Here is a 15,283-nt window from a genome sequence, read left to right on the forward strand (position 1 = left end):
ATTTAGAAATGGGTTACCATTTCCTCCTCCAGGGAGCTTCCCAACCCAAAGACAGAACCTGCATCTCCTGCAATAGCAGGCTGATTCTCTACCACTGAGCCACCTGGGAAGCCCTGATTTAATGTTTAGTGGATACTTAAAGTCATGTTTGATTTCTTTATTAAAGTCATCTGATTTATTTTTCTACTACTAATGACACTTCTAATATCAAGATGAAAAATTCATAGATACCATGGACTTTTAACAAAGCAATTAAAAAATCTGGTATAAGATTCTTTTCTTATTAAATATTTTTAAATGTCATTTTTCTCTATGCTAAGGTTTTATCTGTGCAGTTTATAGAGCAGCTCTAAGATCTTACAGATCCTTGAATAGGTCTTTAGAGATTATGAAACAGGAAGAAAATCGGAATGACCAAGATGATAGCGGAACACAAGAGCTGGATTCAATCTGTCTTCAGAACACAATCAAGTGTTAATTCTGCTCTGTGTCCCCAGAAGATGGATTGACAAGCTCAAAATGTAAACCAAGTGGCAGTTAGAAAGCAAGTAAGCAGACCAAATAACATGATAAGGGCAGAAAAGGATAGAAACATCACACGTTCCTTGAAGGGTCATGTTTTATTCATTTTTGTAGTCCTGTTCCATAATACAGGGCTTCTCTGGTGGCTGAGACAGTGAAGAATCTGCCTGCAATGTGGAAGACGCAGCTTTGATCCCTGGGTCAGAACGATCCCCTAGAGAAGGGACTCCAGTACTCTTACCTGGAGAATTCCATGGACAGAGGAGCCTGGTGGGCTACAGTCCATGGGGCGGCAAAGAGTTGGACACAACTGAAGGACTAACACTTTCACTTTCCATAATACAGCGTATCCACACAGTAAGAATAAAAAAAAAAAGTCAGTTAAACTATATTGAACCACAGTTACCTATAAGCCATTTTAGATAAAGAGTAGGGATGCAAATATCCAATCTGGATTTCTTTACTTTCCTTTGGTTTTATCTGCCTTGCATTCTCTATATTCTGACATTATTTCTTAGATATACTCAAGAGTTCTTCTATGTTAGCTGCTAAGACAGGAGAAGGAATGTCACAGAACCTCACTCTCTTCCTTCAAATCTCTAGGAGCCTTTGGACTGTATCAACAGTTCTCAATACAGACAATTTTGCAACACAAGGGACATTTAGCAACATCTAGAGACATTTTTTGGAGAAGGCAATGGCACCCCATTCCAGTACTCTTGCCTGGAAAATCCCATGGACAGAGGAGCCTGGTGGGCCACAGTCCATGGGGTCGCTAAGAGTCAGACAAGACTGAGCGACTTCACTTTCACTTTTCACTTTCATGCATTGGAGAAGGAAATGGCAACCCACTCCAGTGTTCTTGCCTTGAGAACCCCAGGGACGGGGGAGCCTGGTGGGCTGCCGTCTATGGGGTCACACAGAGTCAGACACGACTGAAGCGACTTAGCAGCAGCAGAGACATTTTTGGTTGTCGTAATTTGGACAATATTACCAGAATCTAGTGGGTAGAGGCCAGGGATGCTGCTAAACATACTACAATGCGTAGGACAGCCCCCACAACGAAGAATTATCTAGCCAAAATGTCAACAGTGCCAAGGTCAGGAAATTTTGGACCATATATTTCCAAAGGTTCATCTCCCAGGAGCCCAAATAATTTCCATAAAAGCAAACATGTCTTCACTGCTACAATCAACTGAATTAGAAGTAAATGGCTCCTGCTATTGTAAGGTGACCTCGTTTTAAATTTGAGGCTACTGACTAAACTGAGGCTACCAACTCCAGTATTCTGGCCTGGAGAACTTCATGGACTTAGTCCATGGGGTCACAAAGAGTCGGACACGACTGAGTGATTTTCACTTCACCAAACTGAAAGAAATTCTGGAAAAAGTGGTAGAATAGACAGAAGTTATACTCAGAAAACCTGCCATTAATGACAAATGCTAGTTTATTTTAAAACTTAACTCCTAAAGACCTGAATGTAATTTCTACTGAAAAAAATTTTAAGTCATATTTTTGGGCCATTTTCCCAGCCAATGTGTGAAAATATATATGAAATAAAGCTTCACAGCACTGCTCAATATAATTTTCTGTGATGACAGTAATGTTCTACATCTGCAGTGCTTACCTCAGTGGCTCCTAGCCACACGTGGATATTAAGCACTTGAAAGGTGGCTATTGCAAATGAGGAAATAAATTTTTAATTTTATTTCATTTTAATTTAAATTTAAATAGCCACAAATACTCTAGTGGTTTTTGTGTTAGACAACACAGATTATTAAAAATTAACTTTATCTAAAGTCACTTTTCGGAGAAGGCAATGGCACCCCACTCCAGCACTCTTGCCTGGAAAATCCCATGGATGGAGGAGCCAGGTGGGCCACAGTCCATGGGGTCACTAAGAGTCGGACACAGCTGAGCGACTTCACTTTCACTTTTCACTTCCTGCATTGGAGAAGGAAATGGCAACCCACTCCAGTGTTCTTGCCTGGAGAATCCCAGGGACAGGGGAGGCTGGTGGGCTGCCATCTCTGGGGTCGCACAGAGTCAGACACAACTGAAGCGACTTAGCAGCAGCAGCAAAGTCACTTTTAACAGATCTTACACTTGAAAATACCTATTAGGATTCATTGCTAATCACCTGATAAAATAGCTACGAAAAGCTAATGAGTCTATAACAATGTAATAATATAGTAGAGGTATTCTGAGATTAACAAACATCTAATACTTAAAAGAGTACTGTGCTGTGTGCTGTATTTAGTCACTCAGTCATGTCCGACCCTTAGCACCCCACGGACTCTAGCCCGCCAGGTTCCTCTGTCCATTGGAATTCTCCAGGCAAGAATACTAGAGTGGGTTGCCATACCCTCCTCCAGGGGATCTTCCCAACCCAGGGATCGAACCCAGGTCTCCTGCACCGCAGGCAGATTCTTTACCTTCTGAACCACCAGGGAAGCCCACTTAAAAGAGTCTTGGTCATAAAACTGCTAGGGAGAAAGAGTTCCTTTAGAGGTCAAAAGAGAAATAGTTATTATCCAAGCTACCTATTCTTTCCTAGTGGCTGAGAAGATACATCTTAAGCTGGAAGCTACTACAGGTATATATACAGCACAAGGTAAGAGGTGACAAACACGATGTTGTCCCTGCCCTCTGCCTGGGACTGTGCCTCTGTAGCTTGCATGGGGAGGAAGATGTGAGGATCAATACATTCTTACAATAGATTTTGTCAGCTCTCAAATCTGTCTGTACTGTGACATGGTCGAAATAGTTAAGTAGTTAAATGTTCAACTACATCATGAAATTAAATTGGCTTTTACAGTCTGGTCTTAGAATCTCACTATTTACAACACTGCTTCAGTGGAAAAATATTACATTCAACTTTTAAGTTTTGTGAGAAAAAGCAAATCACAAGAAAGAAAGAGCAAAACAAACTTCTGCTATCTTATGGTAATCTGATAAAGATTTGATACTGGAAAGGGTATACTCATCTGATAGCTATCAAAAGCCCAAAATCACAACCAGCATATTGACACTAATATAGTCGAGATCCAGAACATTTCCATCCCCACAAGGAGCCCTGTGTTGCCTATTTATAGTCACCCCTGTCCTACAGCAACTCATGGAAACCACTAATGTGTTCTCTATTTCTCTAATTTCAGTATTTCAAAAATGTTATAGAAACACTATCACACAGTATGCAATTTTGGGGGACTGGCTTTGTTTCAGTCAGGGTAATCTCCTGGAGATTCATCCAAGCTGCTGCATGTGTTTATGGTTCATTTTCTCCTACTGCTGAGTCGTACTCCATGGTACACATGTACCATAGTTCGATTAGCCATTTAATCGTGAAGGACATCTGAGCTGATTCGAGTTCGGGACTACCATGAGTAAATCTGCTGTAAATGTACATGTACAGGTTTATGCATGAACTTAAGTTTTCAATTCTGTGGTATAAGCATCCAAGAGCATAACTGTTGGGTTGAATGGTAGTTACAAGTTTGATTTTTATAAGAAACTGCAAACTGTTTTTATGTAATGATGTTACTACCCTACATTCCAAACAGTAATGCATGATTTATCCAGTTTCTTTACATCCTTGCCAGCATTTGACATTGCCACTATTTTCTAATTTTAGCTTTCTGATCAGTGTATAGTGGTTTCTCTTGAGGTTTTAATTTGCATTTCCATAATAGTTATTGTTTCCCTGGTGGCTCAGTGGTAAAGAATCCGTCTGCCAACGCAGGAGATGGGTTTGGTCCTTGGGTCAGGATGATTCCCTGAAGAAGGAAATGGCAACCCATTCTAGTACTCTTGCCTGGAAAATTCCACAGACAGGAGGAGCCTGTCAAGCTCTATTCCATGGGGTTGCAAAGAGTTGGACATGATTTAGCAACTAAACAACAACAATGGTTACTGATGTTGAACATCTATTCATGTAATTATTTGTCATCTGTGCATCCTCTTCAGGGAAATGATTCTTCATGTCTTCTGCCCATTTTCTAACTGAATTGTTTGCATTTTACTATTGAGTTTTGAGAGTTCTTTATATTTTATAGACATAGATCTTTTGCTGGATATGTGGTTTGCACATATGAAAAGCCTAACTTTTCATCCACTTAACAGAGTCCTTCACAGAGCAAACATTTTTAATTTTGACAATATCCAATTTATCAAATTTTCCTTTAATGGACTGTACTTTTCGTGAACAGTCTAAGAACTCTTTGCCGAACTTTAGATCTTGAATATTTTCTCTCTCTTTTTTTTTTTGAATATTTTCTCTTGCTTTTTGTTTTTTCTAGAAGTTTTGTTATTTTATGTTTTACATTTAAGTCTATTATCTATGTTGAGTCAATTTTAGTATAAAGTGTGAGGTTCAGGTCAAGGTTTTTTTTTTAACCTATGAATTTCCATCCAATTGTTCCAGCACTATTTGTTGAAAAAGCTATATACTTCCTTCACTGGTTGCTTTATATCTTTGTCAAAACTGGTCGGACACATTCATGTGGGTCTATTTCTCAGTTCTCTACTTTGTTCTATGGATCAGTACTCCTCCAATACCAGTCTTGATGATTATAAGTCTTGAAATCTGATAAGATTTCCATAATAGTTATTGTTTCCCTGGTGGCTCAGTGGTAAAGAATCCGTCTGCCAATGCAGGAGATGGGTTTGGTCCCATCTGATATAGAAATCTTGATTCCTATGACCTTGCTGTTCTTTTTTCATCTACTTATTTCCTTTACCTTAACATATAAATTTTAGAATACTCTTTCATATCTACTAAAAATATTTCCAAAATTTTGATAGGAACTGTATTAAATAGGGAGATCACTCTAGGGAGAACTGACATGTTTACACCATGTCCAGCGTTGTACCAGTCCATGAACATATCTCCCCATTTATTTAGGTCTTTCATTTTTTTATCAGCATTCTGTAATTTTAAGAACATAGATCCAGTATATATATTGTTAGATTTATGCATAAGCATATACATATTTTATTAGATTTAAATGCCTTCTTTGGAGCAAATGTAAATGATCCTACATTCTAAATCGCAATTTCTATATGCCTGTTGTTAATATACAAAAATGGAACTGATCTTGGTGGGGGCTCTTATATTCTGCAATCTTGCTGATTTTGTTTTTGTATATTTTTTTTTTTTTGCATTTTCTACAATCATGTCATCTATAAATAGTGATAATCACCTTGACAATCTGCATGTCTTTTATTTCACAGTATAGGTTTTTAACAAAGCTGATCTTTTGCTCATTACTTTGAGTAGTCTCTTTACTTTTAAAGTTCCTGACACTACTGGATTATGTCAAGACCACAAAAACTGCTATGAGCAGCTACCCCATAATTATTCTCTGAATAATAGGAAATAAGTTTGGTTAGGTAAAGACATCAATATTTAAACTAAGACTGGTTACATTTAATCAAGATTTTTTTTTGTTTCCTGACAAGGACTTAGGTATAATTTTAGCAAATGAACAACTTAAAAACTTAAGTCATAAATTGAAATTAAATATATGGCTGACATAAACACTGTTGTTTAAACTGACCACCTCGTCAGTTACAAAAACAAGCGCTATGAAGATTAAGTTAAGCAGGCTTTGTATTTCCTATAGCCTCCAGTTCCAGACTACATCTGTTTTCTTTGATACACAAAACCAGAGTTAAAATAGCTCCATTTATCACAGCATGATTGTAGGCAGACAAACCAGCCTGTCTGTTTCCAGATAGGGAAAGCGACTGTTATTAATCACAATTACAGGCCAAACTCTCTAAGAGAAATTGCATCAATATTCTTCCAACCCCCAGCCCTTCTACTCTTGAACTCAAAAATGCTACTGAGAATGCCACAACACCGCCTGAAGGTCAGTGACTAAAGATGCTACTATGAGGCTGCCTTGGGTTTAAGTTCAGGATACATATTAAGGAAAACCTTTTCTACACATATAAAAAGCGATCTTTCAAGAACTCTATTATTAACTTTAGAAGGATAATCAAACCCACTCTATTTAAAATTTATATGGAAAGATTTCTGCTTGAAATGAAACTAGGAAACTATACTGAATAGCATGGGATATTTGAAATGTACAAATTAGATGATGAACTTTAAGCACAGAAGCATTTATGAAAATAGACATTTTTCTAGCAAATTTTGCAGCCAATAGTGTGAAGAAAATTTATTGCTTTCATACAGATGGTAACAGAACCTCCTATAGAGTAAGACTAACCACAGGTTATAGATGAAAACATTAAAATAACTGTTCAATCTTACTCCTTGATAAGGGTCTTTTTCAAACTGTAACCCTTTTTTCAATGGTTACAGTAGAGGTTTAAGTATACAAACCAGAGTTTCATTTGGTGCTGTCTACTTCTTTTATGTTTTTAAAAGGTTTATTGTTTTTTAAGCACCTACTATATATGCAAGACACTTTGATGTTTACATACATTATCACACTTAAGTCTTATAATCCGAGGTAGGTACTATTCCCATTTTGCAGATGAGAAAACTGCAGTTCAGAGAATTTATTCTCTAAGGTGATACAGCTAGCTAAGTACAGAGCCAAAAGTCAAATACAGATTTGATTCTGAAGTCTATATTCTTTCTCCTCTGTCTGTAAGCCTTTCAAACTTATATTTGCTTTAAGACAAAGTTTAAATGGAATCTTACATACATAATGCATCTAAGAATGGAAACTAAAATGGCTGGTTGGGCAGTTATAGAGAAATGCATATTATTTTACCCTACTTTTCCACTAAATAACTGACTCTGCTAATATACATTCTCAGAAATAATGTTACAGAATAAACTGAGCCTTTCTGTCATTAAGCATGACTCTATATCCAAATAAGGCCTGCTTATTAAGCATTTGAAGCTAAATTAGCAAGGAGATTAATGCCATTCATGTTAATGAAAAATTCAGATGTTTGAGAATCTGCAAAACTGCCCAAAATTCTGTGAGCGCTTAGACACTTAACTAGTCACATAACATATTCATTGATTACCTACTTCTATGTAGAATAGTCAGTCACTTTTCTAGGGGCTCGGGAACAGTGACAGACAAGATACAGTCAGTAACCCCACTGAACTTACTCAAATGGGAAACGCATAAACTACAAGAGAATAGGGAAGATGCCTCTAAGAAAGTGACATTTTTATCAGAGATCTAAATGATGGGGAAAGTGAACCATGCAAATATCTGGGGGAGGGGGCACAAGAGAAAGACCATCAGAAAGAGATGGAACAAACAGCAAAGGACTTTGAAGAGGAAGGGGTTGACAGGTCTGAGAAACAGCAAGAAAGCCATAGGGGAAAAGGAAGAGAAGAAGAGACAGAGATAAACACACAATGTATACCCTTGAAGAACCTGATACGGACACTGGGTTTTATTTTAAAGAAGAAAACAATGAGTTTTAAAAAGATTACCCGGACAGCAAGAGAAATACCGGCAGAGCAATAGGCGTAGAGGCAGACAGACCAGTAAAGAGCCTACTGCAGTTGTCCCAGAAGGAAAAAAATAGTGATTTAATGAGGGTGGTTTTGGTGACGCCTTCTGGTATTGGGAGTCATCAGCATAAGGACAGTGTTTTCAGTCCTGAGACTGAAGTAATCACTGAGGGAGTGAGGGGAACACGGAGGAAGAAACTGGCTCTGGGCTGAACTCTGGAGCACGCCCGTGTTTAAAAAGTATAAAAAAAAGGCAAGGTAGCAAAGGGAAAGCATCTTTTTACCTGGACACGTGAAAGATATTCTGTGTTCAGGCTTACTTAGTTTCTTTTTCTAAGCCATAGAAGAATCAAAGTGGTTTAGCATTTGTTTCCGCACAGTCATATTTCTGACTGTATGAAAAAAAAATGAGAAATATGATAGAAATAAAATATTCCTTATTTAAATGAAGCAGAACCTCTCAATAAATTAATATGCAATCGAACCTTGCTACATTCAAGTTCAAGATAATAATTTCTATAATTAAACTATTTCATTGACCTTGGAGTCTTCAACAAATAAAGGCTTATAAACCTAGAACCTGAAAATGCACATAAATTATACAGGAGCTTTACTGTAACATGATCTGACCTGCATTTGTTTTATTACCTGCCACTGACAACGTTAGAAACGTTAGTCAGGAATTATAAAAACCACCAGAAAGTCAAACTGACTTATGTGCAAGAACTTAGAAAATAATATAATATTTATGGTAAGGAAATTAAAATATTAATTCATTCCTGGTTTAACATCTAAAGCAGGACAAGCAACTAAACCTAGTGTCAAAATAAACAGAGCTATTATTTTATTTTAAAAGAGAAACAGTGATGTTTAGTATTTCTTCTCATATACTCTTAAAATCAAGTGCCTCTTTTCAAAGGCGTTCAATTTAAATTTTTTTAGCTTTTGACCTATTTTCACGATTTTGGATTCTTAAGTCAGAGGACAAGGACACTGACATAGGAGGCCCTGAGTTCAAATTCAAATTCTAACAATTATTGCTCATACGTTGGAGTAAGCTACTGTACATTCAGAGCCTTAGTATTTCTTCATCTGAAAGACAAGAACAGTATCTATTCCATAGCATTCTGATCAGGATTAAAAGAGACTGTCAAGCAGAGCACCTAGCAAATGCTTTATAAACGTTAATTCCTTTCCCTATTTCATCTCCCTCCTCTTTGATGTTTTAACATCTACAGCATTTACATGTTTATTAAAGTCACCTTCTAAGTGCTTTTCAAAGAAGAGGGGGACTCTTATCTTGGTTGAAATATGATGATATCATAATCCTACTAGTTTTGATCAGCGGCGTTTTGAAATGCTATTATATTTTACTTTATGGAACTGTAAGATCCTTCAAGAGAAAGACTACCATTCTTTGAAATCCTACTGTCTCGTGGACAAGTAATATTTATAACGATACAACAATGTTAAAAAGCATTAGGCATATCTGATATCAAAAATATCCCAGGAGCTATTTATATTTTTTGCTCTGGAATCAAGAATTGAATGATCATGTTCTTTTGGTTAGTTAACGTTTACATCTTTCCAACTATTTTTAAATTAATTTCTATTTGTGTTCATTGACTAAATAACAGATTATCAATAATAAATTAATAATAAATATAATAAACTAATAATAAACAAATTATTAACCATAGCTTTAGACAAATAATAGTCTGTCTCAAATAAATTTATACTAGAATTATTTAAGTCTTTACTATTTTAAATTTGTGTGTATTTTCTTTTTCTTTCAAGTACGTTTACATAGGTTCTGTTAAAGCCTACTAAGAAAGTCTCAGCATCTAGTGGGTATCTGAGTAAGTACTGACAGCCGTTCCACCATATTAGGCTTTCAGCATGTCATATAGAGACACCACTGGCTGGACCTGAATATCCTCATAGATCCTAAAGGCATAAAGTGTCATAGGTGAGAGAAAAAAAACATTGGTTTGGCCTCTACAATGTTGCAGCTCATTTGGTCACTTCTAACTTCTGTAGAATTTATCGCATTGTAAAACTTGAGTAAACAGAGACCATCCTCTCACAATTAAGGAAATAAGTTCACCTAACCTGATTATCTAACAATTAAGCCTCTATTTCTTTCTATTCAGTACAAGATTTGGCTATTTTTACCCTCTTGTAGAAGTATACCTCTCTCATATTTACTATCACAAACAAGGATCCTACAGTTTATCTTAAAGGAAAAAGTACACTTGTTGGCTGCTGACATCTACCAAAAGGCAAAACTGTTGGCTCTGGAAAGGAAAAAAAAATTTTCTTGAAATAAGTAATTATAGCTAAATTATTTTGCTTCCTCCCTCTATTCAATCAATTTAGAATTAAGAACATATTACTTCATGATACTATGTAAAATTACAAGTAATAATATAGTGGCATCCTAAAATAAAATACAAAAAAAAATTTAAGTACTGTATATAGTTTTCTGAACATTTTAAAGAAAGGTACAAAAAAATCTAAGCACCTTTATGAAATTCCTCATGTTTACATTTCCAAAATTAGGTTAGACCTTTAGTCAAAAGCTTTTAATTCCATTTAAGAGGTTTCTAATATCCAGTTTCTTCCCTTCTTCATTTTCATCATTCTAACATTCATTAGACTCTCCATCAAAAGGTAATAAATAGGAAGAGAAGGGAAAGAACAATTCATTCACTTTAATGCTTATCAGTCAGCTACATTAGAAATTTATTTGTGAAGAGTAAGAAAAAGTAGGGGGAATATAATAGAGTAAATCGATACATTGATGCTGGGAACTATTTTTCTACTTCATTCATCCACATTAGCAACCTTCTTCAGGCCTGGCTGAATACAGATTCTCCAGAGCTCACTATGTTTTCTACCAAAATTCTTTCAATCTTCTTACACACATGTAAGGAGAGCTGGCTGGGCCCAATACTATTCTGGTGCTGGGAGGAATGAAACAGAAGTCCCTACTGAGGATCCTACTTTCCAGTAGAAGGAGATAGCTAACTATAATGTTAGATAATGCTAAGTGCTATGATGGAAAATCAAACAGGAAAAGAAGGATACGGAGAATCCAGAGTAGGAGTTGAATTTTTCAAATCAGTGGTCATTTATCTTCATGCACTTCCCTAAGAAAACTACACATATCTATTTTTCTAGGCACTAATTTATATATTAAAAACACTGCTAGTAACAGACAGACATATCATAATTTTTATTGGTGATATGATCAACTCTCTAGTAACTTAGTATTATAATGATCAAAAAGGAATACTATAACAGAATTAAAATATTGAAAAAAGATTTTTTTCATATCCTGTCTTGATTAATCTGCTGAATTTTGAGTGGCAGAACAGTTCTTCAGTATATGGTACAACTGATGTTCAGCTACATTCCAATACTGGCTGAAAAACAGTTATGCAGGTTTCTTCCCCCTTAAGAACTTTGGCTATAATGGTCAAATACCTTCCAGGCTGGCTGGGCTATCTTGGGTAACATGAAGTTCCTAAGAACTCAGAAGAATGACCAGCTCCTGTTATACAAACAGGCTTGTCAAATCAAGCTTCAGCTGGTTACTACCACAACACAGGTGACCTCAGTGACAGACACAAAAACTTCCAAGATGAGATCTCTAGTGTTATCAAATTCCTCATACTCCCAGCATTTTATCAAACCAAATATTTTAAACAGTAGAAAATTAGAAATTCTACCCCTCAAAAAAGAATACCTCCATGGTGATGTGACAGGCTCCCTCCATTAGCGAGGATTTCTTCTCTAGCAGCTGCCTGTATTTGGAAACAAAACAATTTAGATCACATTGAAGTGAAAGAGTAAGACTGAACTCTCAAAGGAAGCACAAACGTTCTGGGTTAAATAATAAACGGGAAGTCTAATTTTCTTTTCTATTCAGTTCAGTCACTCAGTCGTGTCTGACTCTTTGCAACCCCATGAATCACAGCACACCAGGCCTCCCTGTCCGTCACCAACTCCCGGAATTCACTCAGATTCATGTGCATCGAGTCGGTGATGCCATCCAGCCATCTCATCCTCTGTCGTCCTCTTCTCCTCCTGCCCCTAATCCCTCCCAGCATCAGGGTCTTTTCCAATGAGTCAACTCTTCACATGAGGTGGCCAAAGTATTTGAGTTACAGCTTTAGCATCAGTCCTTCCAAAGAACACCCAGGACTGATCTCCTTTAGAATGGACTGGTTGCATTTCCTTGCAGTCCAAGGGACTCTCAAGAGTCTTTTCTACTAGGTTAACTGTATTTTAAAAAGCAACTAAAATATGCAGCCTAGCTTTATAAGTTTTTTTCTAGTGAATAGTCACAAATTCTACAATTGTTACTTTAAGACTCTAGAAAAGAAAAAGAGGCAAAATGATAAATTCAGCAGCATTAAATGATTAAAAACAATTTAAAAAAGTTTTGTAAGGAGTCAGGTCCTACTCTGAAGTAAACATCTCACGATACCAACAAACATTTATTGACTGCTTATGGTATGTCCAGAAAAGTAAAAAGCAATTTACCTGCAATAATTCATTTATTTTCACTAAAGCCATATGGAATAATTACTTTTATTCCTATTTCACAGATAAAGAAAACAAAGCTTAGGCGGTTAAATTATTCACCTAATATCATACAGTGTACACAGACTCAAGATTACTTACAAAACTATCAGGGATTAATGATAAAAACTCTGATGGAGAACATCTGTTAGGTCAAGGTGTGCTCAGTGGCTCAGCTGTCTCTGACTTTTTGAGACCCATGGACTGTAGCCCACCAGGCTCCTCTTTCCATGGGATTCTCCAGGCAAAAACACTGGAGGGGGCTGCCATGTCCTCCTCCAGGGAATCTTCCCGACCTAGGGATTGAACCCATACCTCCTTTGTCTCCTGCATTGGCAGGCGGATTCTTTACCACTAGCACCACCTGGGAAGTCCTTGCTTTGGGACAAATAACTTGTCAGGCTTCTGGATATCTAAATGTGGGGGGTGGGGGGGGGGGCGCGGCAGCGTGTGGACCATTGTTTTATCCTCCTAACATGTTAGGCTCTAACTAGTCTCCTTATAAAGCAGGAAGGTTAGAAAGATAAAGACTTAAAGCAAAATACAGAATGGTTGAAGTACAGGGTGAAAAAAGGGTTATAGTAACTGGAATTACACTCAATTACTCATGAATGTGTAGCAGATATGAGGTAAAATCCCTACAGTGCCTTGTACCTCTCAGAATTACCTGGATGTGTATAAACCATCAGAGTTAGGCCACAGTAGAGGAAGCCTTCCCTTCAGGACTGACATCTCATTGAGAAGCAACATATAAGAACCCTCATCACTTAGGATTTAGGGTTTTTCAAATGAATCATACCTATGTTTGCCCTACTCTAAGAGACTGTATCTTCTAACAAATTATTTTAAGTAAAGCAATAATTACTTGAAACCAGGAGCACTTAGAGAATGACTGGCTTGGGAAAGAAAGAATACTTTCACTTCTATAGTATTAATACTATTGGGAAGGGGACTCTGAGTAGCCAGAGGGCAATACAAAGACACTAAAAGGCTCAAGGCTATGGTTTTTCCTGTGGTCATGTATGGATGTGAGAGTTGGACTGTGAAGAAGGTTGAGCACCAAAGAATCGATGCTTTTGAACTGTGGTGTTGGAGAAGACTCTTGAGAGTCCCTTGGACTGCAAGGAGATCCAACCAGTCCATTCTGAAGGAGATCAACCCTGGGATTTCTTTGGAGGGAATGATGCTGAAGCTGAAACTCCAGTACTTTGGCCACTTCATGCGAAGAGTTGACTCATTGGAAAAGAGTCTGATGCTGGGAGGGATTGGGGGCGGGAGGAGAAGGGGACGACAGAGGATGAGATGGCTGGATGGCATCACTGACTGGATGGACTTGAGTCTGAGTGAACTCCGGGAGTTTGTGATGGACAGGGAGGCCTGGCGTGCTGCGATTCATGGGGTTGCAAAGAGTCGGACACGACTGAGAGACTGAACTGAACTGAAAAGGCTAAAGGGATAGGAGACGATTCGAACTTTTGAGGATGATGGATATGCTCATTATTTTGATTGGGGTGATTTCACAGAAACCCATGAAACTGCACACTTCATAGGCTGTTTTGGAGAAGGAAATGGGAATCCACTCCAGCACTCTTGCCTGGAAAATCCCATGGATGGAGGAGCCTGATAGGCTACAGTCCATGGGGTCGCTAGGAGTCGGACACGACTGAGCAACTTCACTTTAGGCTGTTTTTTTTTTTTTTTTTTTAATTTTATTTTATTTTTAAACTTTACATAACTGTATTAGTTTTGCCAAATATCAAAATGAATCCGCCACAGGTATACATGTGTTCCCCATCCTGAACCCTCCTCCCTCCTCCCTCCCCATTCCATCTCCCTGACTTTAGGCTGTTTACTATATTTCAGTTATACCTCAGAAAAGCTGTTTTTTGTTTTGGTTTTTAAAAAAGGAGGCCTCAGAGAGAGCCAACCAAACCCTGTCTGTGGTTTGGGTCTAACAGTATGCCATCTTGTGGTGGTACCTTTGGCAGGCAGGATACAGAGTTGACGTTAGGACACCTGAGGTGTTAACAAGCCCAGTCTCCCCTGACTTCCTCCACACTCTAGTCTGTTTCTTCCACTCTAGGCATTCTTGTCATGAGAAACCTTGATTATCAAAGAGAAGGCTTGACAACAATCAGAAGCTTGAGGCTATTTAAGAAATGTAATAAAACTGCTAGCAAATGAACCTCAAAGCCCGACATATAACTTTAATTTTTTAATTAAAATCAATTAAAATATAAACTGAAATTATAGCAACATCGACTAAGAGTTTTAGAGCTGCTGACCTCTAAAACTGTGCAGCTTTAGAGCAGTCACCATCTAGAGCTGGGTGGGCTGCCAGAGTGATGTCAACGATCCCTATAGTCTTTATCAGACTTCCCTGGTAGCTCAGACAGTCAAGTGTTGCCTACAATGCGGGAAATCTGGGTTCAATCCCTGGATTGGGATGATCTCCTGGAGAAGGCAATGGCAACCCGTTCCAGTATTCTTGCCTGGAAAATCCCATAGACAGAGGAGCCTGGTAGGCTGCAGTCCATGGAGTCGAAAAGAGTCAGACACGACTGAGCGACTTCACTTTCCCTTTCATAGTCTTATTTAATTTAATCAGGTATTATGTAAGTAATAATGAAAGAATCACAGGCCACCGAATGTTAATTTTAGAATACTGATTACAGTATGTATAGGGAATATACATTTTAGACTTCTAATTCAGCATTC

The 15,283-nt window shown here is 37.6% G+C and overlaps 1 protein-coding gene across 3 annotated transcripts in view; it reads right to left on the bottom strand.

Moving 5' to 3' along the window:
* AGPS (alkylglycerone phosphate synthase) overlaps positions 1–15,283 on the bottom strand; it is a 127,187-nt gene that overhangs the window by 6,493 nt on the left and 105,411 nt on the right. For 2 of the 3 annotated variants that reach the window (XM_055572121.1, XM_055572123.1), the window contains exon 19: positions 11,727–11,784. In XM_055572121.1, coding sequence (XP_055428096.1) covers positions 11,727–11,784 — 58 coding nt within the window. Of the gene's footprint in view, positions 1–8,292; positions 8,368–11,726; positions 11,785–15,283 lie in introns of those variants that run through there. The other variant, XM_055572122.1, reaches the window with a different exon arrangement.

Source organism: Bubalus kerabau, chromosome 3 (genome assembly GCF_029407905.1).
Source record: "Bubalus kerabau isolate K-KA32 ecotype Philippines breed swamp buffalo chromosome 3, PCC_UOA_SB_1v2, whole genome shotgun sequence".
In the NCBI taxonomy this organism is placed as follows: Eukaryota; Metazoa; Chordata; class Mammalia; order Artiodactyla; family Bovidae; genus Bubalus; species Bubalus kerabau.